This window comes from Natator depressus, chromosome 16 (assembly GCF_965152275.1).
Source record: "Natator depressus isolate rNatDep1 chromosome 16, rNatDep2.hap1, whole genome shotgun sequence".
Lineage (NCBI taxonomy): Eukaryota > Metazoa > Chordata > Testudines > Cheloniidae > Natator > Natator depressus.
Genome location: NC_134249.1, coordinates 16,963,875 through 16,989,705, shown reverse-complemented (window position 1 = coordinate 16,989,705; position 25,831 = coordinate 16,963,875). Strand labels below are relative to the sequence as shown.

Sequence of the window (25,831 nt, the reverse complement as noted above, 5' to 3'; positions counted from 1 at the left end):
CTCATGTATCAAACATTGAAGTCTGTCGGAATGTTTTGCCAATTTCTTGAAAACGTTACACCTACATCAACCTCAAGCTGACCTCTACTGCTCCTGTAGACCAGTATGCCTTGCTCTTGAGGTGCACATGTTTACCCTACTACATTAATACTCAGGGAGAGAAAGCGGAACAATTTCCTACAATTTACTTGCAGAGAAGCTTCTGCTTTGTGTGTAATGGATTTTGTTTGGTGCAGGAGTAACGAGGTTGGCCGATATCAGTTTGCATGATCCAGTGAGCATTGCCATTGTGGATGAAACCTGGGACAGAACCACACCAGAGCAGGAAGCCATGTGTTCACCAGCCCGCATGGTAGAGGAAGGCTTTGCCATACCGGAAAAACTCAAACAGCATGTGGTGGTGGTTCCCAGCAAACTGCGGCTTGTCACCCTAGCAGCTTTTATCCTGGGGAAGTGCAAGGTGAGGCTCCGTCTGTGTTGTATTCACACCTGATTGGAATGAAGTGGCTCATGAGCATTTCTGCCTCCTATTTTTCTATAGGGTCATGCAACTGAAAATGAAAGCGAGTAGCAGATGGGATTGTGTTCTGCTGCATAAAACCCAATGGCCGAAGTCATTCCATGGTAGCCTGATTTTGTCTGTGAACCAGATCCTGAGCTCCTTCCTTGGGCTAAACTTCCACTGAATCCAACTCTTGTGTGTGTGTTTTCAAGGGCTCTGGGGTTGAGGGCCAGCTCTCCATATATGGTGTGCACACACACACACACACACACACACACACACACACACACACACACACACACACACCCCCACCCCCCCCCCACCCCCCGTTTGGAAACACGAATACCTAAATTGCATTGTGTTCTGATGAAGGTCAGACTTGGGCTCAGTCTAACTTCCTCTGGTCAGGAGCTGTGGAACTAGGGGCCTTCCACTGAGAAATCCCTTATTTCAGCGCCCGAGGAGCCCGGCCTAGGCTCTGTCAGCTGTAGTGTTCCAGTGGCATACAGCTGTCTCAGGCAGGGGCATTGCTGGTCCGAGGCCATCAAGGGCCATGTGGCTTATATCTAAGACTTTGATCTGTGTTCAGAAGTGAACTAGGAGCCAGTGGAATGTGCAGGGCACCAGCGTGAGCTGTTCCCCTCTGTCTTCCTAGCTCAGCCGGGAGGCTCCTGTGTGTGGGATGTGAACTTTTGTTTTTAGCAGCCAGTTTATGTGTCAACATTTTTAATTGGTCTATCTTCGGATGTATTAGAAATTGAGGTCATTGGGGGATCAGAGAATCGTCAGAGGCTTATAAACATGGCCGTGTGCGTGTTCTTGTTCTCCCTGCAGTTTGAAAAACGCCACAAGATGATCGTTTTTTTCTCCAGCTGTGAGCAAGTGGAGTTCCACCACAAGGTCCTCCTGAAAATCCTGCTGGGAGGCCAAAAGGCTGAAGAACCTGAACGTTTGCCGCTCCCCTCTTCACACTTAAAGTTCCTGCGACTACACGGCAACATGGAACAGGAGGTGAGTACCGCTGAAGAGTGTATTAAAAGTGGAATGGGCTGAGGACTGTCCTCATTTGCCCCTCCACCCTAATCTCCTCCCCCACAGGAAAAGTGTTTTCACATCCTCTGTTTTGTTCCACCACCACATTCCAGTTACGTGACTGGGGTAAAACTGGTACATCATAATAATACCAATACCTCGCTTTTATATCGCCCCTTTGATCGGTGGCTCTCAAAGCACTTTACAAAGGAGGTCAATATCATCATCCCCTCTGGTACATGGTGCTAGGACTGGAAATTTGTCACTCACTGTGCTGTTGAATCTATGCAGCTGTGTTTCTAGGCATGTTATGGGTTCTTTATACCCAAGGGATCACATGGTGTGAACAGAACACTGGGGAAGGGGTCTACAGATGCTGTCTTGTAGCAGAAACTTCCTCTTCCTTCTCCTCCTCTTCTGATTCCAGCCTTGGTCAGCCCTCTTAAGTGTGGCAACATGGTCCAGCAGTTAGGGCACAGGTATGGGAGTCCGGAGACCTGGCTTCTATACCGGACTCGGCCAATGATCCATTGTGTGACTTTCAGTGAGTCGTTTCACCTTGTGGGGCCTTTGGTTTCCCCATGCATTAATACGCAGAGTGATCCACACCCGCGAAGCGCTACGGCAAAGCTGTGTTGTTGTTTCAGTGCGCTGATGCAGTCACACAATGTTTCCCAGTGGACAAACTTAAACCATTGTCCCTTCGTGAGCCTACATTTTCAGCTTTCTGAGCTAGGCAGGAAAGTTCTTTGACTAGCAAAGGAAATAATCATATAAAATAACATTTATTATGAATAACGTTCAGGACTCGGTCAGCCAGTGTATCGACTAACAAATTGCTGGCCCCATTATTATGGAGCTGAGCAGACTGGCTTTGGCTGCAAAGAACAGTCCCGTGGGAGGGAGTTGTCTGGCAAGGGATTGTATTACAGCAACCCAACGAAAGATCACCTAACAAAAGCGACTGGTGTGTTGGTGTTGGATATGCAGGGCCTGGCTGACCAGCTGATTAGAATAAGATTTGATCCAGAAGGAAGGAGAGGCCAGGAGAAGCGTGTCAGTTTCTGCTGTGAATGTTCATTCTCTCTTAGTAGGAGAGTGAAACGTGTGAGCCATTGTCTCTGAAAAGTCAGCAACCCTCTCCCAGGGGGAGAGTCCCTGCCCTGCCCTGAGCAGCAAGGCAGAAATGGCAAATGAACAGTGCTCATTTGATGAGGCAAGAGGTGAAGAGCCATTGTTTCTCTCGCTCATTCCCATTCTGCCAGGACCAGGAACATGTGTTTCACTCTCCTGTATGCTGGCCTTCCCTCAGCCTGCCCGCCTGAGAGCAAGCAGGCCTGGTCTGGTCCGACTCTACCCCGACCAGCTGTTAAGGCAACAGAACGCCACTAAGTAGCTGGCATCAAGGGAAGGGTTTTGCCTTTTTAGTACCCAGTGTGTAATTAGTGCTTGATGTCTTCAAATTAAGAGCATTAATGGAGCTAAATTGTGGATCCCATATGGTACTGCTGAGCACGGCTGCTGTCAGTGTCAACAAGATGCAATGCATTCTTTTCTTCCGTTTTTGTTGGGAGAAGGTTGGGCATGTCAGGGAGGCCCAGGCTGCTAGTGTCCTTCCTCGGAGCAGAATGATGTGTCCAGCCAGGGCGCAAATGGGTAAAGATTCCATAGACGCCTCTTTCATCTAGCCCCCTGCTAGAAATAGACCTCTATTGATAGGGATTGGAGTTGGAGCAAGGCTTGGAGAGTGAGGGGAAGGATACCTTGGGGGGGGGAAAAACCCACTGCCAATAGATACCAAAGAGACGTGTGATATTCTTGAGGCTAGAGAGAGCCTGAGCTAGAGAAATGGAAAGGGTGAGATCTAAGACAACTCAGGAAAGTAGATTGGGACGTGTTCACTGACTTCCCTCAGCTGAGCAGAGAGGAGAGGTGGCGGAGACCAGGTGGTACAGTAAATTAAAGCATTATCCTTTTGCCTCTGGAGACCTGGGTTCAAGGATTGCCTCATGTGGGTTTGATGGGGTGATGTAAGTCAAAGTCCCTTTTTATTTCACAAGAAAATACAGTGTGATTGGATGCAATAAACAGTGTCTGTTCAGGAAAGTCCCAAGGCTGGAATAGCAAAAGGTTCTGCAGGTAGAGCTGGAGATGAATTGGTGGAGCTGTGTCGGGTCTTGGCAGAGCTGTGCGAGGTGACGTCAGATGAGCCTATGTTCCAAGCTCTGTTAGGGTGAGAGACGTCTCTGGTGACAATTCAGTGTATATGGCCCAGGCCATGGTGACAAGGCTAAGCTGCTTCCCCACATGCGAGTGTCTTCCTGGGGATGCTGATGGGGGAATGGCAGGGAGGGTCTCGCTTTAGAGTGGGTTCGAGAAAATGTTTCATTCAGCTCAGCAGTTGATGATTCTGATACTTAAGCCCCCCAAGATGTGAGTGCTGCATGGACTGGGGGAGAGGAAAGCAGTGATTTTTTTTTTCACTGTCACAGTGCTTTAACCCAACTTGACCGCTAGGGGGAACCTCATAGACTCTCCCAGGCAGAGTTATGTCTAAGCCAGCAACTAGACCTGCCTCCTTCTAGTCCAGGGGTGGGCAAACTTTTTGGCCCTAGGACCACACCGGGTACAGAAATTGTATGGAGGGCCAGGTAGGGAAGGCTGAGGGAGGCTATGCCTCCCCAAACAGCAAGGCATGGCCTGGCCCCCACCCCCATTCCAGCCCCCAGGAACTCCCACCCCCATCCAACCCCCCTTGCTCCCCACCCCCTGACCGCTCCCCTGGGCCCCCCCCATCCAACCCTCCCTGCTCTCCCCACCCCACATTACCTCTGGGGTGGGGGAAAGGGGGGCTCAGTCTGTGCATTTCAGTCTGTGCCTGTGCATTTCACCTGCTCGTTTGGCTGCTCTTCCTGGCAGTCGGGCAAAGCTTGCTTCCTGTCTGGGCTTGGCTGCTGGGGACAGGGGCCAAGCATGCTGGAGGTGGAAGGGGGCCCTGGTTTGCTCTGCCCCTTTCCCCAGCAGCAGGGCCCAGGCTCCTTGACCACCCCCATGCAAGCCCTCCTGCTCCTTGCCTCCCCCCAACCCCCTGAACTCCCCCTGACTGCACCGCCCTGGAGCACCAGATCTGGCCGCTGTAGCCGTGCCACCTGGCCGGAGCTGCAGCCACGCTGCCAAGATGCTGGGGGAACTGTGACTGTGAGGGAGGGAGGGGAGCAGAATGGGAGGGGCCAGGGGCTAGCCTCCACCCCGCTCACCACGCTGCTGGGGAGTTGAGCTGGCTCCTTTGCAAGCCTGTCCTGACCCCGCTCCCTGGCAGGAGCTCGGGGGCCAGAGGGAGGGGTCCTGCGGGCCGGATGTGGCCTGTGGGCCGTACTTTGCCCCCCTCTGTTCTAGTCCAGCGTAAACTACCGTTTTCTTCTTTGGTGGGTCCTTTTCCCACAGATACAGGTGATTCTTTTCAGCATACTAACATCACCCTCCCGCCTGCGTCTTCACAGGCCCTTGGGATGTTGGCCATCTTGAGCTGGGCGTATGCATTTGGGCCAGCAACAGATGCTGCACCTTCCCTGATGGTGTGATAGTCTTTACTGTGTGGAGTGACACCACTATTGCCATAGATTTTTTTCTCACTTCCAAATCTCCTAAGGTGCTGGGATGGAGCCACAGAATTCCACCCACTTCTCGAAACTGGACAGAAATGATGGAAGATGAAGAGGGTTCAAACATAAACTGTTAAATTTTAGTTATTTGCTTTACAACAGAGTATAAACATGTGCTGTGTTTCTTTTATCCTCCAGGAAAGGACAGCGGTGTTCCAGGAGTTCTTACAATGCAAGACAGGCATCTTACTTTGCACTGTAGGTAACGTAGCATATAACATGCAAAAGACTATACGGGTCTTGATCTGGGAGTGGGACAGCAGATGACTTGGTGATAGGAGACCTTGACCTAATCCTGACTCTCTAGGGGAAAGGCATTTATCGGCTGTATGCTGTAGTTTCCCTCACTTGTAGAATAGGAACTTTACCGCTCTTTGTAAATTACTTTATGATCCTTGCATGTAAGGCACCATATGTAAAGTGTCTGTATACCTGCATGTCTTGGAAAATGTGTCCATTTGTGGCAACTTGCCCTACATGTGCAGTGAACGAAAAGCTGTCCTGACTTGATGACTATCCCAAGGTTAAAGACACAAACATGCAGGGATTAAAGGGAAGACCAACCAGAGGACTACTTCATTATAACTGTGTTTTGCTTTGTTGCTATCCATGGCTTGCCCTTCAAGCTTCCTTCAAGGGTGGGGAGGGAAATTGCCATGCTCTACTAAAGTTTGCTGGCACCCTTGTGTAGCTGTGGCACCTTCCACTTCTAGCTTCTGACCAGTCGGTGCCACAGCTAGCCTGCTGCAATGGTGCAGAAGGCTGCACGATTTGCTCTCTAATAGTGGCAGCTGTTGATCTGAAAACGTGTGAATCTTGGTGATTTCGACACACGGTAAACTTGTAAATTACAGTGATCGGGAGTAATTAGAGCTGAGAAACCCTCTCCAGCTCTGAAATTACTCTCTTTGCTGTGACATATTGTTCTTAAAGGGAAAAGGTGGCAGGTTTGTGGGGGTTTGTAGTTTATTGTATTGTATGTAAAAGCCATAGTTTGTACTGGGATTACCAAGCCTGAATAGAGGAGCCTTTGACTCAGAGTGTTGCTTCTCCCAGATTGTGACACCTGCAAAATGTGCCCATCTGATGCTAGTCCTGGCCCGAGGAACCCACTTCCGTTTGCTGCTTGACCTTGATCAAGTCACTGTGCCTCGGTTTCCCCGATAATATCAAGATAATATTTATCTATCGCGACATGAGGAGGGCTGTAAATCTTATTAATTCGCTGATGTTTGTAAAATACTTTGAAACTAATACTAAGGCCTGGGCTACACGGGGGGGGGGGCGGCGGGTTCGAACTAAGATACGCAACTTCAGCTACGCTATTCGCGTAGCTGAAGTCGAAGTATCTCGACTTACCTGGCCGTCCTCACGACAACGAGTTGACCGCGGCAGCTCCCCCGTTAACTCCGCTTACTCCTCCTGCCGAGGTGGAGTACAGGCGTTGCTTCGGGGATTGATTTATCGCGTCTAGACAAGACGCAATAAATCTATCCCCGATAGATCGATCACTACCCGCCGGATCGGCGGGTAGTGAAGACATAGCCTAGGTAATGTTAAATACTATATAACTGTTATTTACTAGAATCTGTGCTCGCGCTCTATATTAGAAGCATTTTCAGGGAAGTAGCATATTACTGTGTAATTATAGGCCAACCCCAATTTAGAAAGCAGCATGCAAGGCTGTGTGAAGGTTTGATGGGTAGTAAATGTAGGTTTGCTAACAACATATTGCTCCATTTTTCTGCAGAAGTGCAGATGGAACATAAACATGTTGTCTTTTCTGTGTGGCATATGTTCAAAGTTATCAAGTCTGTAGTTTTGGTCCCTCCATCTCCCATCAATGCACAAATTCAGATCTGCTTTAAGTAGATGGATGAAGTGCAAGGGGAGTGAGCCGCAAAATCCATCCACAGAAGTTAGGGAAAATTATAATGAGCACGGTGCAGCTGTGCAAATGCACCTAATTCCTGAATTTCAATACATCCCCACCTCTTCTGTGCCGGTCACATGGCACAAAGGGCTGGTTTGAAAATTCCTTTTCACTTGGAACTTGATCCAGGTTTGGAACCCAGAATCCGCAGAAATGAAAGGCTGGTGGCTTAACCCTCTTCCTCCTGCCTAATCATTGTGCCATGGTTTTAACTGGGTGATTCTCAACATCAAAGAACCGCAGTGCATAGTAGATGCTTTACCGGATCACACGAGGGAACAACAGTTGGTGGTGGGTGAAGCTTTCTGCTTCCTTAAACCAGCTTGTTGCTTTCTAGCTACGTGCCACGATCATCTTTAGCACAAATCTAGAAAAAGGCAGTTGGAGAACTAGCCTGTTTTATAAACCGGAGCTGCTCCTTGGTTTGTGCCCTGCTTTGTTCATTAGTCTCAAGCCATGACTAGGCGGCTGCAGGAGTATGTCTCTGGGCTGGTGATCTTTAGTTAAGTACATTTATACTCAGCATGGACCCTTTATAAACAGCTGGGAAGTTGGTGTTGGTTCCTTGGGCTCACAGGATCCAGCTGCAACGGGGCTGGGTGGGAAGGGAGAGAACGGGAAGACTTGGTTACCTTCTTCCCAGGTAGAAGTAGAGGGAGGAGACTGAGCCTTGGACAAAGAGATAGAGATGAATCAATTTGCTGCAATTTGCTGGGCACCTGCTCCTGGGAGAGACCATTCAACAGGAAGCTGGATTGGGAGAGGAGACGCAGTCTACGACAACCTCCTTTACAAGATACTCCGCTCTTGGGAGCAGGGTGGGGACAGACGGGAAGATAAATAGGATGAAGGGGAACAGAAAGGAAGATACTCCAGTGGTTAGGGTGCTAGCCTGGGACTCTGGAGACTTGGATTCTGTTCCCTCTTCTACTACAGCCGTCCTCTGCGACCCTGAGGATGTCACAGAGGGCTTGTCTGTATGAACACTTAGTTTGTGGCAAGCCGGGGTATAAATCTACCTTGCACTAGACTGCTGACTGTCCACGGGGACCCTGCTGCTGCACTCTTAACGGTTCCCTAGTGCGCTTTGACTTACCCCACCTTGAAATGGGAGTTGATTAAAGCACACAAAGGAGCTTTTAGTGTGTAGCTGCAGGATCCACATGGATCCTTAGTATGTGCGGACTAGTGCAGGGTCAAGTCACACCCCAGCTTACCACAAATTAAGTGTTCGCACAGACAAGCCCTTTGTCTCTCTCTGTGCCTCACTGCCCCGTCTGGAAAATGCAAGCCATATAAATACCTTAGGGAAAGAGAGACACTTAGCACTATTCCCGAACTGCAGGTGCCACCTAACACGGACGTCCCCAGGGCAGCCAGGAAATGTGCCTGCCTCCTGCCTACTAGTTCATTGCTCTGTCTGACAGCCAGTGTCTTCTATACAGTTGTCATTCCCTGACTAGCAGTGAAAATGTTTCACGTGGGGGAGTTCCCAGCCCCTTTACTACAAAGCCCTCTACGTGCTTTGTACCCATAAGGTATCAGGTCTTGCTCACTAAACGCAGGCTTCTGTTACTTAACAAAGAGCTGTGGAAAAATAAAAATCCCTCTTCCTTCCTATTTCTCTGTGACTCCGGTGTCTCTCTCACTCATCTTTCCATGGTGGCAGTCCCTGTGATGCTTTGTTTCTTTCATTATTTATATAATATAATTTTTTTTTTTTTTTTTTTTTTTTGCCATGCAAAGTAGGCTGGCAAACAAAGAATAAAGAGGCTGTGACTCTCCAAGGGTTTCCTGCAGCTGAAGTTCTGCGCAGCTTCCTTCGGGATGTGCCTTTTAAACAAGTTCATCTCTTCCAGGGAGAGAGGAAAGATCATTTGGAGATTGTTTGCTGTTTATTCAGTCACGCTAACTCATCTTGCCAGTTTTCTGGCGGCCCCAGCCAAGAGCTTTCGCCTCTGACAGCTTCTGTGCTCTCTCCTTCCTCCTCTGATTACGCAGCCCAATCTGTCACCCTGCCGGTGGGGGTCTCTACCCTGCTGATGGCTTTCCACACTCAGCAGTAATGACTTTTGGCAGGCCGGGTAAGCACGAGAGCGCCTTCCCCAGCTCGGAGAGCTGTTAGGCCCTCTCTCCCTGTTAGCTAAAGCACTTTGTGAGGTTCTTTGGTAAATAAATGAGTCATTTTAATCCAACTGACAGCCTGGCACCTGAGCAAGCTGCCTTCCATCTGTACTTCTAGGCCTCATGTAGGCAACCAATTGTCAAGCCCAGGATCTTCAAGACCTCACCATTGAGTGTCTTTCAAAAGCGACTTTAGTGATTTCTTTCACCGTCATTAGGTTGCACAAGAGCGACCAAGTGGACCGAGGCCCAAACAAAAGTTTCATGTCCGTCGGTAATGTTTTGTGGCAATTCACCTTGTTTAGCTTCTTCAGTCGCTTCCCTGACCCCACACCCTGCCACAGGCAACTAACACAATCTGGTGACAAGAATCGGTGAGAGCAGAAATTCCAACAATTTCAGTCGTCCCCCCGGCTAGATACATCCTGATGCCATGCCCTTCTGCAGCTTCCAGTCTAGCTGCAGATGGGATCAGATGAAACACGTGTATACGGCTTCTGCGGTTTTTTCCTCCTTGCTCTATCGCTGTTCCTTTCACATCATTCCTGTAAAATAGTCTCCATGTTCCTCCCACTCCCGGCTGGAAGGCCCATTGCTGTTGAGAGCTGTAGAGGGAGTGCACTCAGGCACCAGGGGGGAGGAGGAGCTCCTGGCTTGGGCCAGCAGGGATCCCTACAGCTGATTACGGAGTGGTGTTGATAGGCTGCAAAGGGCATTTTCTCGCTTTTGTCATGTGCCTTGGAAAAACTAAGGGGAGCATTAAATGGAAGATCCTCTGGACTTCCTCATGAATGCAGAATAGTCTTTTCTCACCTGTAATCTCTGGGTCTCTATCGTTTCCACTAAAGATGTGAAGTTAAGAGCCAGATTTTCAGCCCCCGCCTCTGTTTTTGCGGGAGCAGTTTTTGTGCCCACAGTTATCTGTGGGCACCTTTTTGCACTCACTGAGTTGCAGGCCTGGCTCTTCGTAATGAAGTGATAGCTACCTGGCTGTGTTATTGATTATTTATTGATATTTGCACCAGCAATTTCTTTGAGGCCACGTGCAAATCTGGCCCTAATTGTACTAGCGATGATATCAGCATGTTCATTACTGACATGCATCGTACCGTGCCTGGTGTGCTTCGACACACTGAGTGTGGCAGCGTATCTAGTTATAAAGTGGACTGGGGCGAGTCAGAGCTCATTCTCATATCTCTGCTGGGTGTGGTAAATCCCACTTCTATTAACTGGGTCTTTAGAATGGAATCGAATAGCTGGTCAGAACTGAAGGAGTTGGTCAAATCAAATTTAAACCTCATTGGCTTCACTGATACCAGGATGTCATCTCTGGAGCATTGAGAACCGCTAAATGTGACCATCTAGTCTAGTTGGTGCTTGTAAAAGGGATAGTTATCCCCGGATTCTGTAGCTCTGTCTGGTACCTTCCCAGAGCAGATTCCCAAAGAGTATTTTACGGAGGTTTATGAAGTAAGAATCTCATCGCATATGGGGTGTCCCAGCAGCAGAAGGCGAGTAGGCTCAGAGTTCTACCACCGAACTGCACTGTGCTGCTTTCACGCTACGCAGTTTATAGGAATAGGATCCACAAGAGACCCACGTGGGCTAATGTTGAGGAATCTTTGAAGGGTTGCAGAGCTTTCCAATTACCAGTAAATCACATGACCTTATTTTAAAAGGCTGGTATAATCCTCAAGAGAATAAATGTTAGTAATTAGCAAACTAAACTGAATCCTGCTGCTGATACTGAGAAGGCAGCATGGCCTAATGAACTGAGCAGGAGTCTGGGAGCCTGGAACTCCTCCTAAATTCTAATCCCAGCTCCTACCCCTGACTCTCTGTTAGGACAAGAATTAACCTCTTCATTTTTCTGTCTGCTTTCCCAAATGTACAATGGGGATAATGCTGTTTACAGCAGTGGTTCTCAACCTGGGGCTTGAGAACACAGGTTCAGAGGAATAGGGTGTATTGACCTCTCTGATCTTCCCATACTGCTGCAAAATTGATTTCTCCCTATTTATTTGCTTTAATGTTCTTATGTGACTTTTTGCACCTCTGCTCATCTGACTGTAGGAGTGAGCCGTTTCATAATGAGCGCTTCAGGTCAAAAGGATGTGTTGACTTCTAAGGGTATGTCTACACTGCAGTTAGACACCCGCGGCTGGCCTGTGCCAGCTGACTTGGGCTAAGGGGCTGTTTAATTGCAGTGTAGACATTGGGGGACAGGCTGGAATCCAGACTCCATGGCCCTGCAAGGTGGGAGGGTGCCGGAGCTCGGGCTGCAGCCCCAAGCCCAAACAATGACATCATAATTAAACAGCCCCTCAGCGCAAGCCCCATGAGCCCGAGTCCTGCTGGCACAGGCCAGCCGCAGGTGTCTACATACCCTAAGTGGTCTCTATGCAAAGTGGCTCCTGTTTGACTTCACTTGGAGCCACAGTGTAATCTGGCTGGCGTTCATGGGAAGGCCTTTGCTGCTGGAACTTCGGCTTCCTAGTCTTTCATGTGCATGGGAGTTGCTTGAAGACACTTCAGTGGGCGGCTGACACATTTTTAGCACATTAGGCTCCTACTTACATTCTTAATGTGTTCTGTTTTGCAACGAGCTGAAAGATACATGTGTTCCAAAACATTTCCCAGCAGAGGCAAATCTGCATACTGCCACTGTACTGAGTGGGGCGATTTCTAAATCCAAGGAATGTGTAAGGATGATAGTGATGCTGCAGGAAATCAGGAATGGGGATTTTGAAGCTATTTTGGAGGGTAATATTTAAACCTTAAGACCTGTTTGAAGAGGTTTGTTTGTAATCTTCACTGGCTGTGGGTATGTCAAAGGATCTCACTCAAAAGTCTTCTGTAAGTTGGTGAGCCAGTTCACTAGCCAGTGCTTTGTATAACTCTCCCAGCAGCGGCAGGATTTCAGACTGTTCTCTTCAGGGTTGAGTTTTATTGCTCCAAATCAAAACCCGTTCAGTGTAAATCAAATGGCTGGATCAGGTCCCATCTTCTGGAGGAGCCCACCTGCTCCCTGCAAGTCTTGGTCTCTACTGAAGTGCTTGTTGGCCTTTTAACTAAGAAGCAGGTGCTTGGAAAGTAAACTCAGGCAAGTCGGTTTCCACTCTTAGGTTCTCATGCATTAGCACAAGCTGAAACGTCCAGATTGCAAACATTGCATTGGAAGGCTTAAATTCAAACAGTAACATTGTTTTCAGAGGGCTACATACTGCCACCCTTAGTCATAGTCGATAGTATCTTACTGTCTGAGCACTTCCGTTTTCTTCAGTGGCACAAATCAAGAAGTAAGGCATCACGAGCATGAGGGTGGCAGAATCTCTCCCATAGAATTTAAAGGGCCAAAGACTCAGCTAGCATAAATCAGCATAACTCCAGTGAAGTGCGTATATTTACATCTGCTAGGGTCTGGCCCAGAATAATGAAAATATTTCTGGTTTTGTAAAAACCCTTTTTCGACTTTTGTTTTTGTTTAACTCATAAACATTGGTTTTAAACTTTCTATCTGTCTCTATTTAAACAAAGTATGTAAAACTCCCACAGCCTGAAACTCTGCATTTCCACAAATATCAGTCATTCTGAATGCATTGTATCTGCCTTTATGTTGTAAGCAGTTTTTAAAAATTGTGGTTTTTTTAAATTACTTTTAAAGGATGTCGCAGCACGAGGATTAGACCTGCCTCAGGTCACCTGGATTGTTCAGGTAGGTTTCCGTGTGTGCGCGTGTAAATAAATACTATATACTCGTGATCAGACAAGTGAAACCTTGTATTGATACTCTTATACCTGGATACAATCCCTGAAAGCCGGGGGTCCATGCTAGGTCAAGTCCTGCAGTCTCTGTGTAAGTGCCGTGGTCCACAGGTGCAGTAGATCCCACAGGATCGGGGCCCAAGCTTCCTTCTGGGTCACAGGATTCCCAGGTACCCTCTTTTTCCACAGCAGGATTTGCCCTTCTTTTGCATGGGAGCTGGATCGAATCCTGAATAAATGGCAGGTTGTAAGTTCAAGGACTGAGGGCGAGAGAGGAGTGTGTGTAAAATATTGTTTTTAACTTTAAAATAATTGTAAATTTTATAAGTTGACTTTGAAAAATACAAGGAGAAATATGGAACCCAAGATTTTCACCTACTAAGGGTCCATCTCCATTGCAGCTGTGGGGTGTAATTCGGGCACGCTCTAGCTTTGATCGAGCCAACATGTTAAAAATAGCAGTGTGGCTGTGATGGCAGCTGGCCCAAGGTGCTGCCACCTCCCAGCAGATGTGTAGATGGTTGGGTACTAGCATGCTACGTTCACCAACAAAAAAGCCTTTTAATTGCTAGCATGCCCCTCGATGTAATTAGTCTGATTTTAATTTTAGCTAAAAAAAAAAAAAAAGATTTTGTAGCAAATAGCTGGTCAGAGGAGGATGGGGGCAAAGTCTTTAGTTTGCAGGCCAAATTTATTTATCCAAAGATATAGTTGCCAGTGCTTGAACACAATGCAAATTATCTAAGGCCCTGGGAGGCTTGTGCTTGTCCAGAAGGCGAAAGCTCAGTTGTCTTGAGAACAGTGTCCATGAGCACTGACCTGCAGGGAGCAATTAGATTGCTCACAGCATCTTACTCAGACCTCTAGCCAGTGGAATTTTTGCCAAAGGGCGCAGATATAAAGACTAAAATGGGCTTTGGTCGTTGGGTTTTTTCCAAGTAAACTGCAGAGGGCTTACTTCTAAGCAGTATCTCCGTGCGTGTTGGTTTTCCAGGAAGATTTGGGGGAGGACATGTCCCAATTTATAGGACCTGATCCTGCAAATTGCTGAACACCTTTAATGCCTACTAAAGTAAATGGGTGTCACTGGTTTATTACGGGGGCTTAATCAAAATGTTAATAGTGTCTGATGAGTAGAGATGGAAAGACAATTGGTCTGTATCCATCACCTACCTCCTACATAAAGAGCTGTACACCTGTACTTTGCCTGTGGTTGTTTTCTGCCGAGTAACTGGCACTGATTCACTTTAAATAAACCAGAGCAATTTAGCCTGACTTTGAATTTGAATCCTTCTCCTTTCTCCTGGCAGCTTTCCTCCCAAATGTACTGCAGGCAGCTTATTGCTCTGTGTGGGCAATCTTGTTTTTTTAAAAAAAAGGCAAACAGATTACTGACAAGCCTGTGTAGAAATAAAATTTAAAAGGCGAAGAGAGACATTGAGATGGGGAAACTGTCCTATTATCTGAAACTTGGCCAATGTGTCACATTCTCATGTCAAAACCCTGCTATGGCTGATGAGGCTGAGCTGAGTGATGGTTCCAGGGATCAGTCCGATGGGTTCTTTATAAACAGCCCCTTTCTAAGGAAGGCAAGGCACCCGGATCCTCTCTAGGTTAATAGACGAGGTGCCTTGTTTATAATTAACACCACCGTGTTCTGTTAATTCCTCCTTTTCCCTCTCATGTTTCCTTCTGAAGTACAACGCTCCGGCTTCGCCTGCGGAATACGTCCACCGAATTGGGAGGACGGCTCGGATTGGCTGTCACGGGAACAGCTTGCTCGTCCTGACTCCTTCGGAGGCAGAATATGTCAACTCGCTGGCTTCTCACAAGATTAAGTGAGTCAGAAACCTGAACAAAAGTTTCAGCTCATCTCAGCTAATTAACCTCCCATGGCACTTGCAGAGGGACTGTGTCTTGTACAGGTTTTAATAAGAGTTATTAATTCTTGTGCTTCAGGACTAGCCACAGAATGGCAAAAAGAGGGAACTAAAACCTATAAAATCCTCAGTATGACAGATTTACTGTGTGGGGGATGGCAAGGAAGGGAGCTATTGTGCACAGTTGTTACCTTTAAAGCCCTGTGTTCAGACTTTGCCTACTGGAGGTCACAAGTCAAGTGAGCACCTCTAATGGCTACTGGACACTTGTCCACGTTGTCAGAGTTCATGCTGTCTCTTCACCAGAGATCCAGGACTGGCATAACTGGGGAGTTGCAGGTCACAGTTGAGAGAGTTGGCCAAGCCGTGCCATATGTTTGGGCTCAGGACTGCAATAGTAGAGACTCTTGCAAGTCCTACTTAAGAGAGGCTGGTAGAACTGTACAGGGCCCCGGCACTGGGATGGCATGAGTGTTGCAGGTGAAAAGTGAGGTGTATTGGCAAAGCCTGGGGAGGAGGCTTCAGTAGCGCTTGCCGGCTCTGGCTAGTCAAAGAATGTGGGAGTATGGCTGAGGAAGGCCAGACAGGCTAGTAAGGATGCCCAGAGCCTACATATGGATGGCTGTTCGGCAGTCTGCATGAAATGAGGTCTTAGTTCTCAATGGACAAGCATCCACACCACCCTGTTAGTCTCTCTCTCAGCTCCCTCCTGAATAAAACCGAGGATGAACGTGTCATGAAGACCAAATTGCCTTCTGACCCTTAGAGGTGACCCAACATGAGGTACATTGAGAGGTGGGGGAAGTTTGCATTGCCTCTGCCTGCTTTGTGTATAAATAGGAGTTCTGTGTCTGGGAGCCATCAGTCTTGAAGTTGTTGTGAACACTAAAGTCTTCTTCACAATTTAGGAGGGAAAGAGCCTACCTCTAACTAGGGCTGTGCATCCTAGAGTGAATCCTCCCCATCCTTGCTAATCACTGCTGTTTTGGAGCGCTTGTTACTCTGCCACCATGTCCCAAACCTCTTCACCAGCCATTTGGACGTTCACACCTTCCTGTACTCCTCGTATCAGTGTCTCTTGTCGTTCAGAACAACAGCCAAGTCACATCACTGCTGTGCTGCCCCATAAACGGTGATACACAATGAACTGGCTTTTATTTTGTGTGTGTATATATGGGGTGGAACTGCCCAGATTCTAGTTTGGTTTTGGATTCTTGAAATAAACTAACATTGGCAACCAATACCAGATTCTTCTAGGCAGTGAGCCATTTAGTGGTCTAACAAAGAGCCATCCATCATCCCAGGAAACAATCTATTAAGCAGACACCAGCAAGACATGGAGCGCAAAGCTGACAGGTTTTGGGGTTTTTTTCTTCTCTTCCATGTAACAAATAGCGCTGACATTTTAAAGGTGAAATCCCACATTATTGTGAGTTTTTAACTCCAGGTAGAAAGTGGTATTTTTGTTTGTGTGAGAGAGAGAGGTGAAACTGCATGTTTTTATTTTACTTTAATTTTAATTAGCAAAGTTTCAGCCTTTTGGGTCTTTTTGAGACGTTTAAGGAGCAGTGTCTCCTGAGCCTGCTAGCAGTTATAGCAGCTAAGGAGACCTCTTGTTGAGCTGGATGCTGATCATTGGGTGTCCTTAGATGTTATGTTCCACAGCTTGACCGGAGGAGGTGTATGTGAATGTATTTTAGCCCTTCTGAAATCAGTACAGCCAAATTACACTGAGTATATTGTCTTATTTTTCAATTTAATCCTCGTAATAAAACTTGCTTGCAATAGGATTGCAGGCCTCTAGAAGAGTGGAGTGTAATTCACCCACAGTTACCTGATCAGAGAAATGTGTGGCTAATTGGGACAGGCTGGTGATTTGGCTTGTATGTAGTGGCATATCTTGTTCTCTTCCAAATCATCGTGCCAGTGTATGTGAGGGGGCAACAGGCTAGAGAGGAGTGCTGATGAATTACCGAAAAGATTTGGAAAGGCAACTTGAAGCTCAGGGCAGCAAGTGCCATCCATACAAATTGTCGCCACACTTCATAAACTGAGCATTACGGTGATAATCCTGACCATTTAAATTAGGGTAGAGGGCAAAAGCCAGCAGGCGCTGGACTGCCATGAGAACTTTTGTTCCTGGATCTTCTTTGTATCTTTCTATGAAGCCTGCATAAGTTGTTTGGGTTTGTGGTTTGTTTCTTTGCTTAACTGAAAATATGCTTTTAATTAATTTCTAGGAAGACAAAGCACAAGACAGGTCGCTGGAGTTTTGGTGCAAATTAACAGCTATGCTGATTTATGCCAGCTGAGGATCTGGCCAGGAGGATTTTTTCCTCACCCAGTGGGCGTTGGGTTTAGGTTCAGAACTGTTCAGTCATAAATAATCAGAGCAGATGCAGCATGTTCCTGAATGAAAATCTCTTTCAGAATTAGGAATGATTACCTTTAATTAATTTTCACCTGTACCTGAAGTCGTTATTTGGCTTCTAAAATCTCAGAGCAGGGTTAGCCTTTGCCAAAACCATTCCATTTTGGCTTTGCTGAGAACAGTAATACCCAGTGGGTTCAGGAATGATGTATGGTTTCCTTTGCAACTTTGTTTTCTTGCTTTGCGTAATTTAATGTTACGTTTTCCCTCTCTAGCCAGAAATTCTCTCTCTCTCCCCCCACCCCGTCATTTCTTATGTATTTCCCTCTTTTTTTAAGGTTAGATTCCAAAATGGTCTGCCTCAGCCCTGTGTGTAACTAAAAGATTTTCCTTCAAAGGAGGGAAGCAAGAAGCAGAAGAAAGTCAGCAAGATATGGATATATATATTTTTTTGCTTATGTCTCTTTTAGTTCCTTCAAGTGTAATCTAGCCGCGCCTGCTTTGACAGCCATCAGATAATTTCTTTATCTCATAACGGCTGCCTAACTAATTTATGAAGGAAAGCGCATCCACGTGAAGGCACGAGTCGTTCCCCCCATTTCCCCTTTGCATGATGCTCCCCGCTGTGAACTGAGTTTGCATATCTATAAGGCTGTGAGCTGGCACCACGCCAGGAGAGGGGAGCGGGGGTGACATATCTCAGGCAAATCAATGTCAAAGGCTTGACGTGTTCATTCACAGCTTTGTCAAAGCAACCTTTGGGGGTATGGGGAGAAATGCATTTCTCTTGCTTAAGTGGTTGCCATTTATGTTTTAATTTACCGTTATGCTTTTCAAAAACAAACAGAAAAACCCTCAGTTGTCTTTTTATGCTCCATTTCCCTTCCTTCCATTCCCCCACCTCCCCTTTCCTTTCTCTACCTCTACATTCTCTATGAAGGAATCTTCTCTGTGCAGGATTTCCTAGCTGCATAAGGGATGATGCTTGCATTCCACATAGGTTGGGATCTTGGCCAATGCAGAACCATAACTCACAACCCTTTGGACCGAATCGTAACTTCTCTGGACTGTCTCTGCTCCTTCCTTGGCATGTCATGAACTTGATGTTTCAAGAAGTTGTGTTCACCTCAGTTTCTTTAACTGGGTATGACTGAAACAGCAGGGATGGTGTGGTACTGCAGGTCACAATCAAGGTTCATTAGCAGAACTGTAGGGGGAAGCTTTCCCATGTGCCATGCTTGCATTTAGCAGGGTGATTTAGCGAATAAATTGTGGAGCTGTCAGTATTTACTCTTGGGTTCTGTTCCTGGTTCTGCCACTGACTCCCTGTGAAACCTGGGAAAAGTTATTTAACCTGTCTATGCCTCTTTTTCCATACCTGCAAAATAAGTCACTACTGTTATCCCTGTCTTGCAGGGTATTGTGAGTATCGAGATCAATTCCTATTTGTAAAGTGCTTTGAGATCCTCAGAGGCAGGCACTGAAGTGCAGAGCATTATTATTAATCTCTGAATTCACCAAATTTAAGAAAACAAAAATAATACCTTTCAGAATCCTTACATTCCTATGATAACTTTGATCCAGAAAGATTCCTAAACAGTGGTCCAAACTCTGCTGTCCTGTAAACAGGTATAAATCCATAGTAACTCCGTTGACTTTGGTGGAGCTACTTTGGCTTTACATCAGTGTAACAAAGAGAAGAATTTGGTCTTTTGTATAGAGGGATCTATCTACCCACCTCTGAATGTAGCCTCTTGGAAACCCAGGCCCCATCCTTCAAATATTCATGCATGTGCTTTACTTTATGTATTACAACTGGGAGTGGAGAGCAACACATCCAGTTAAAATGACAGGAGAAACTGAAGTAGACAGCATGAAAATAAACACCCCTTGCGACACTTGGCTATGACACCAGATTGTCTCCTTTATTTCAAAAGGCTCCATGGAATTTTTAATGATCACAAACAGGCAGGGCATTGGTTTTACACGTAACCTGAAAGAGATGTTGAAGTTTCAGACTTGGTGAGTGAGCTTATCCAACAGGGAGACTGGGTCCGATCAGCCCTAACCCAAGTAACATTGCATTCAGTCGTAATGATTGCAAGATCTTGTGGGAAAGGGAAATAACTTGGCTGGGAAATGGATGCTGCAAGCTAGTAAAACAAAGTCCTATACAGTATTTTGTTTTGTAGGATGGTGGGGAATGGAAAAATCCTGGTGATCCCACTCTTTTCCCCTAGCCTCTAGACCCTTTGTTGCTGTCACCATCCTTCTGGGTGAGAATAGACTGATTTTAGGAGCTCCTTAATCACATGACGAGCATCATTGCTGAGTGACAGTGAGGCTGCTTGGTCCCTATTCCAGAGCTGTATAGGCTGCCTTTTACAGAATCATTGAAATGTAGGACTGGAAGGAACCTCGAGAGGTCATTTAGTCCAGTCCCCTGCACTCATGGCAGGACTAAGTATTAACTAGACCATCCCTAGCAGATGTTTGTCTAACCTGCTCTTAAAAATCTCCAACGATGGAGATTCCACAACCTCCCTAGGCAATTTATTCCAGTGCTTAACCACCCTGACAGTTAGGAACCTTTTCCTAATGTCCAACCTAAACTGCCCTTGCTGCAAGTTAAGCCCATTGATTCTTGTCCTATCCTCAGAGGCTAAGGAGAACAGTTTTTCTTCCTCCTTCTTGTAACAACCTTTTATGTACTTGAAAACTGTTATCATGACCCTCTCTGTCTTCTCTTCTCTGAACTAAACACACCCAGTTTTTTCAATCTTCCCTTATAGGTCATGTTTTCTAGACCTTTAATCTTTTTTGTTGCTCTTCTCTGGACTTTCTCCAGTTTGTCCACATCTTTCCTGAAATGTTGCACTCAGAACTGGACACAATGCTCCAGCTGAGGCCTAAATCAGCGTGGAGTAGAGCAGAAGAATTATTTCTCGTGTCTTGCTTACAACACTCCTGCTAATAGATCCCAGAATGATGTTTGGGTTTTTTTACGACACTGTTGACTCATATTTAGCTTGTGATCCACTATGAACTCCAGATCCCTTTCTGCAATACTCCTCCCATTTTGTATGTGTGCAACTGATTGTTCCTTCCTAAATGGAGTACTTTGCATTTGTCCTTATTGAATTTCATCCTATTTACTTCAGACCATTTCTCCAGTTTGTCCAGATCATTTTGAATTTTAATTCTGTCCTCCAAAGCACTTGCAACCCCTGCCACCTTGGTATCGTCTGCAGACTTTATAAGTGTACTCTCTATGCCATTATCTAAATCACTGATGAAGACATTGAACAGAACCGGACCCAGAACTGATCCCTGCAAGACCCCACTCAATATGTCCTTCCAGCCTGACTGTGAACCACTGATGATTACTCTCTGGGAATGGTTTTCCAACCAGTTATGCACCCACCTAATAGTAGCTCTATGTAGATTGTATCTAGGTTGACTTGTCTGCCTGGAAGTAAGCTTTGTGTGTTCCAGTGGAGACTTGGATGCACTCCATGCCTTGTTGAGCTGGGGAATGATATGATGGGTCTGTATGTTGACCCGGAGTCTTCCACATGGCAGCATTAAACAAAAGAACTTGGCCAAAAAAATCTGTTTGTTACATTTAGAATGCTGTGATTTAAAAATAAGAGCCCCTCTATGCTTTCACATGGGCACAGAGTTTGCTAAGGTAGAAAAACGTGGAGGAGCAACTGCATAATATTCCAGAAAAAAAATTTTGGCCCTCAAATTTTCCCGGAATTTTGGTTTAATTCTTAATACAGTACTGTTCATACAGCCAAATATTGGTCCTACTGAAGCCAATGGAAAAACTTCCATTGGCTTCAATTAGCACAAGATATGACCTATGAATGCTTATACCTGCTTTTCAAGCATTTGTTTTTCAACACAATATTTGGGCGAGGAGGTTGTTAACATGTGGGAGAAAACCTTTCCTATGCTAGAGTTAAACACGCTCTGCCCATGAAGGCTGAGAATGCTCCGTCTCACGTTCTGTAGTCTTCTGAGGAGTCCACCACTAAAACAAGGAAAGATGAGACCTAATAAAAAATAAGCAAAAAGAAACACTTTTTCTTTTCTGGGAGCAGGGGAAAAACCTTTATTGTGTCTCAAAATGTAATTGTAAATCGGGAGTATCCATCCAACAGGTGTGTCTCATTTTGTAAATCGGACGTATCCATCCAGCAGGTGTGTCTCCAGTGGGGTCCTGCGGGGGTTGGTTCTTGGCCCTATGCTATTTAACATTTTTATCAATGACTTGGAAGAAAGCATAAAATCATCACTGATAAAGCTTGCAGATGACACAAAAATTGGCAGTGGTAAATAATGAAGAGGACAAGCCACTGATACAGAGCAGTATGGATCACTAAATAAACCGGGTGCCAGCAGAGAATATGCATTTTGATACGGCTAAATGTAAATTTATACATCTAGGAACAAAGAATATCAGCCATACTTATGGGATGGGGGGCTGTGTCCTGGGAAGCAGTGATTCTGAAAAGGATTTGGGGGTTATGGGGGAACTGAGGAGGAGAAGAGAGACTATTTTACCTCTATATTGGGCATAAATGCGACTGCTGCTGGAATACTGCGACCAATTCTGGTGTCCACAATTCAAGAAGGATGTTGATAAATTGGAGAGGGTTCAGAGAAGAGCTGTGAGAATGATTAAAGAATTAGACATCAGAAAACATGCCTTATAGCGATAGATTCAAAGAGAAGGTTAAGGGGTTACTTGATTACAGTCTATAAGTATCTACCTGGGGAACAAATATTTAATTATGGGCTCTTCAATCTAGCAAAAAAGATGTAACACAATCCAGTGGCTGAAAGTTGAAGCTAGACAATATCAGACTGGAAATAAGACGGTACGAGTGAGAGTAATTAACCATTAGAACAATTTACCAAGTGTATTGGTGGATTCTCCAGCACTGACAGTTTTAAAATGAAGATGGGATGTTTTTCTAAAAGATATTGTTTTGGAATTATTTTGGGGAAGGTCTGTGGCCTGTGTTATATAGGGGTCAGACTAGATGGTCAGAATGGTCCCTTCTGGCCTTGAATCTATGAATTTCTCTCTCTCATATATATGCACACACAAGTGCACAAACTCAACTCCTTTCTTTTGCAGGTCACCTTAATGTTTATTAAGTCCTTTGAGTTCGTCCAGGTGTGTTAGAGGTTCATAGTCTTATCAATTATTACTGTAAAACTGACCAGTTCAAAATTACTGAGGATAGGAACCATATGAAAACTTTATCTGGTACTTTTTCCATAATACACTAATATTTCCCAGTTACTCTGCTTCTTTTCTCTAGAGCTAAATTAATAATTTTCAGTTAAACCTTAAAATTGGAAGTGCTAATTATTGAAGACTTTATGGTAGGTGAGAGCCAAGAATCTTCCAATGGACTATAGTGTTCTTCACTTCCCACCCATGGCTACTGTTATGTTAGATTCCGCACCATTAAAGTGTGTGAAAATTTTGCCCTTCAGTTTAATGGGAGCAAGATTATGGGTGAAATCATGGCCCTATTGAAATCAATATAAAAAACTCTCATTGACTTCAGTAGGACAAAGATTTCACTCCAGGTCTTCAGACATCTCCCAGGTTCCGTGTCCGTTATGGCAGTGTTGTAAATTGTGTCTGAAGTGAGACTTTTTGGGAGTGAGAAGCACTATAAAAACGTATCTGGCATCATCTCAGGATGAAATTTTAGGTGTTGGTCCCTTCTGCCCCGCTTTACCATTCTGTGGCGTTTTTGGGATCACTGGTTATGTCTGATCCCCTTGGTGAGGAATCGAGTCCACTTTTGAAGGCTATGTCTCCACAGCCATGCCCCTAAAAGTTACGCAGTGTAGCGGCTGTTTGTTGGCTCCCCTGCCGACAAAAAACTTCTACCCCCAACGAGCGGCGCTGTTCACACTGGCACTTGTCACGGCAAAACTTTTGTCTTTTGGGGGGGCGGGAGGGTTTACACCTCTGAAAGACACAAGTTCTGTCATTCAATTGCCGGTGTAGACACAGCCATATAGAAAGCTGTGCGTTGTCTTTGGGAAAAGAGGAGACATTACAATTTTCTTTTTCTTTTCTGCTGCCTCAGTGTCTCTGAGATGAAGATGGAGGATATTCTGTCCAGCCTGATGAAAGACGATCGTTTCAAGGGGCGCCAATGGGGAAACAAGGTGAGCAAATGTTCCGATTTGGAATTGCTTAAATTTTCGTTTCCTAACCAAGCATGACAAATAGGCTTTTCCTTGGCTCTGTTTCTTCAAGCCAAGGGATTAGCAAACCCATGATCTGGGCAGTGCAAAATGACAGTTGAACCTCGCTATTCCACACTTCCCTAATCTATGTCCCTTGAAAGTTTTGCCCCAAAATGTACCTCTACAATGCTCAGCAAAGATTTCACAGCAGGTCATACCGTAGTGGCAAAGAAACCACATTGCTCTTTTTACAAACCTACTGCAGACCATTAGCTAGCAGATTCTGACCTATTTTAAGTGATTACAAACTACACAACAGTCCTCCAAGTAAATAAACATTTTTTGTGATGCATTCTCCAGGCTTTTTTAATCCTCACCTTTGTTCGCCCAGGGCCTGATCCAAAGCCCATTGCTGCAGATGGGAGTCTTTCCACTGACATTGGAGGGCTTTGGATCAGCCCCTTCCTTGCTCATTCCCAGAATGTAGACACTTGCAATGGATCTTTCAGTCATTAGAGCAAACTGGAGAGTACTGCTGTTTTAAGAGCCCAGGTCTTAGATAGAATGTGAGTGAAAGTCAAGCATTATCCAGGTTTATTTTTCCACTCGCTCATTATTTTGCCAATTCACTCGTTCCATTACACCACCCAGCAGTCTTCAACTTGTCCACTGTCTTCCAGTTTCCTACTGACGGCTCTGTTGGGAACTGTGTGTGTTCCCATGGCTTTGAAAAATAGTCATCCTTCTGTTATGCCGTACATCTTCTACAATGAAGATCTGTAGATCATCTGACATTTCTATTCAAAACCATGTATTTCTGGCCCTTTGCTCAAGTCAATATATAGTATATACTTTTTTTTATTTTCTGTTGTATGTTGGCTGGAACAAATCCTTATTGTTCAGGAGTGTGGTCTGTAAAGTAGTCTAACAAATACATAGTTTAATAAGCGTGTGTGTTAGTATAAAGGCTTCATTGGTGTGAGTTTGGGATTGCTGCATTCTTTAAAAATGACCTAACGTACCTTTTCTGTGCATAAAAATGTCACCACTTTGAAGTCCAGTATCCTTGGAAGCAGGGGCATGCACAAGGGGGGACAAGCAGGGGCACACCTCCTCCAAAAGTGATCATATTTTATTCCTGTGCATGCTCCTGTCTAGAAGTAAGCTTTGTGTGTACCGTTGGAGACTTGGAATCCCCTTTCAACGATTATAAAACTCCCAATTTCTAGCCCTGCTGGCTCTAAAGATATCCCACTTTAAGTCTGGCACTGGCCCAGGGCAGAATATAACCCATCTTGGGCCAGTGTAATTGTGTTGTCTGGGAAGAGAAAATCTTTCTCTGGAAGGTTTTGGTTTGGTCTTTCAATTGCAGTTGTTTTGAAGCTTGTGAAAATCAGGGCCATGGTGCATTGAATTGAGAACCCAACGACTGAGGGCTCTCAAATCAGTGGCCACTTTTGAAAACATTGGCCTTAACAAACTCTTCGTACCTCATTTTCTCCATCTGTAGAATAAGGCTAACCACTAACCACACCAAAATAAACTGATATTTGGAAACTGGTTAGTATTCCCATTCATTACTTGTGGTAGTGTCTAGAGAACCCCATTATGCTAGGTGAGGTACGTATAACAAAAAGATAATCCCTGCCCCAGGGAGCTTGCCAATCTAAAGTTGAAATCCTGGCCCTTTTTAAGACAATGGGATGTTTGCCATTTAATTCAGTGGAGCTGGGATTCACCCTAACTGTGGGAAGTTGGTGGTGCTGCCTGACACAGGTTTAAAAGACTGTGACCAAGAGAGGAAATATCTTGTTACGAGAATGTCCTGAAAAATTTAATAGGGATGAAACCAATGTAGTTCTATGGACATTAAATAGGATTCTATAGACATTACTCTTTAAAAGCCTATAAAATGTAATAGAGGATGCAATCCTTTCTATGGCAGCCTGTAGCATTCTGTATCAGGGATCTAATTCTCTCTCAGATTCTATAGGGTGATTTCTAAAAGGTCTATGGAAAGGTTATCATCCCCTACTAAATGCTATAGGACTTCTCCATAGGGCCAGGACAGCGAACGAGGAACAGAATAGACTGTGTGTGGAACAGACAGCGACTGCAAGTTTTAATTTCCGCTTGTTATGAAGGATCTAACCTAACCCAGTCGTGACTTTGCTACTTGCAAGTTACAGAGTTCTCTTTACCTTATCAGCTCTCCACGCATGGAGTCATGTATACGTGAGACTTGTGCACACAGAGACCTCATTATAATGCTCTTTCGGCTTTCACCACCTTGACTGAAGTCCATTATAAATACCCCTTTGGAACACACATTTT

The 25,831-nt window shown here is 45.5% G+C and overlaps 1 protein-coding gene across 1 annotated transcript in view; it reads left to right on the top strand.

Moving 5' to 3' along the window:
* The window catches only part of DDX31 (DEAD-box helicase 31), a 69,029-nt gene that overhangs the window by 17,461 nt on the left and 25,737 nt on the right, over positions 1-25,831 (top strand). Inside the window, exons 12-17 of the mRNA XM_074973366.1 lie at positions 237-460; positions 1,337-1,513; positions 5,335-5,394; positions 12,918-12,968; positions 14,717-14,856; positions 23,395-23,476. Of these exons, the coding sequence (XP_074829467.1) occupies positions 237-460; positions 1,337-1,513; positions 5,335-5,394; positions 12,918-12,968; positions 14,717-14,856; positions 23,395-23,476 (734 nt within the window). The remainder of the gene's footprint in view (positions 1-236; positions 461-1,336; positions 1,514-5,334; positions 5,395-12,917; positions 12,969-14,716; positions 14,857-23,394; positions 23,477-25,831) is intronic.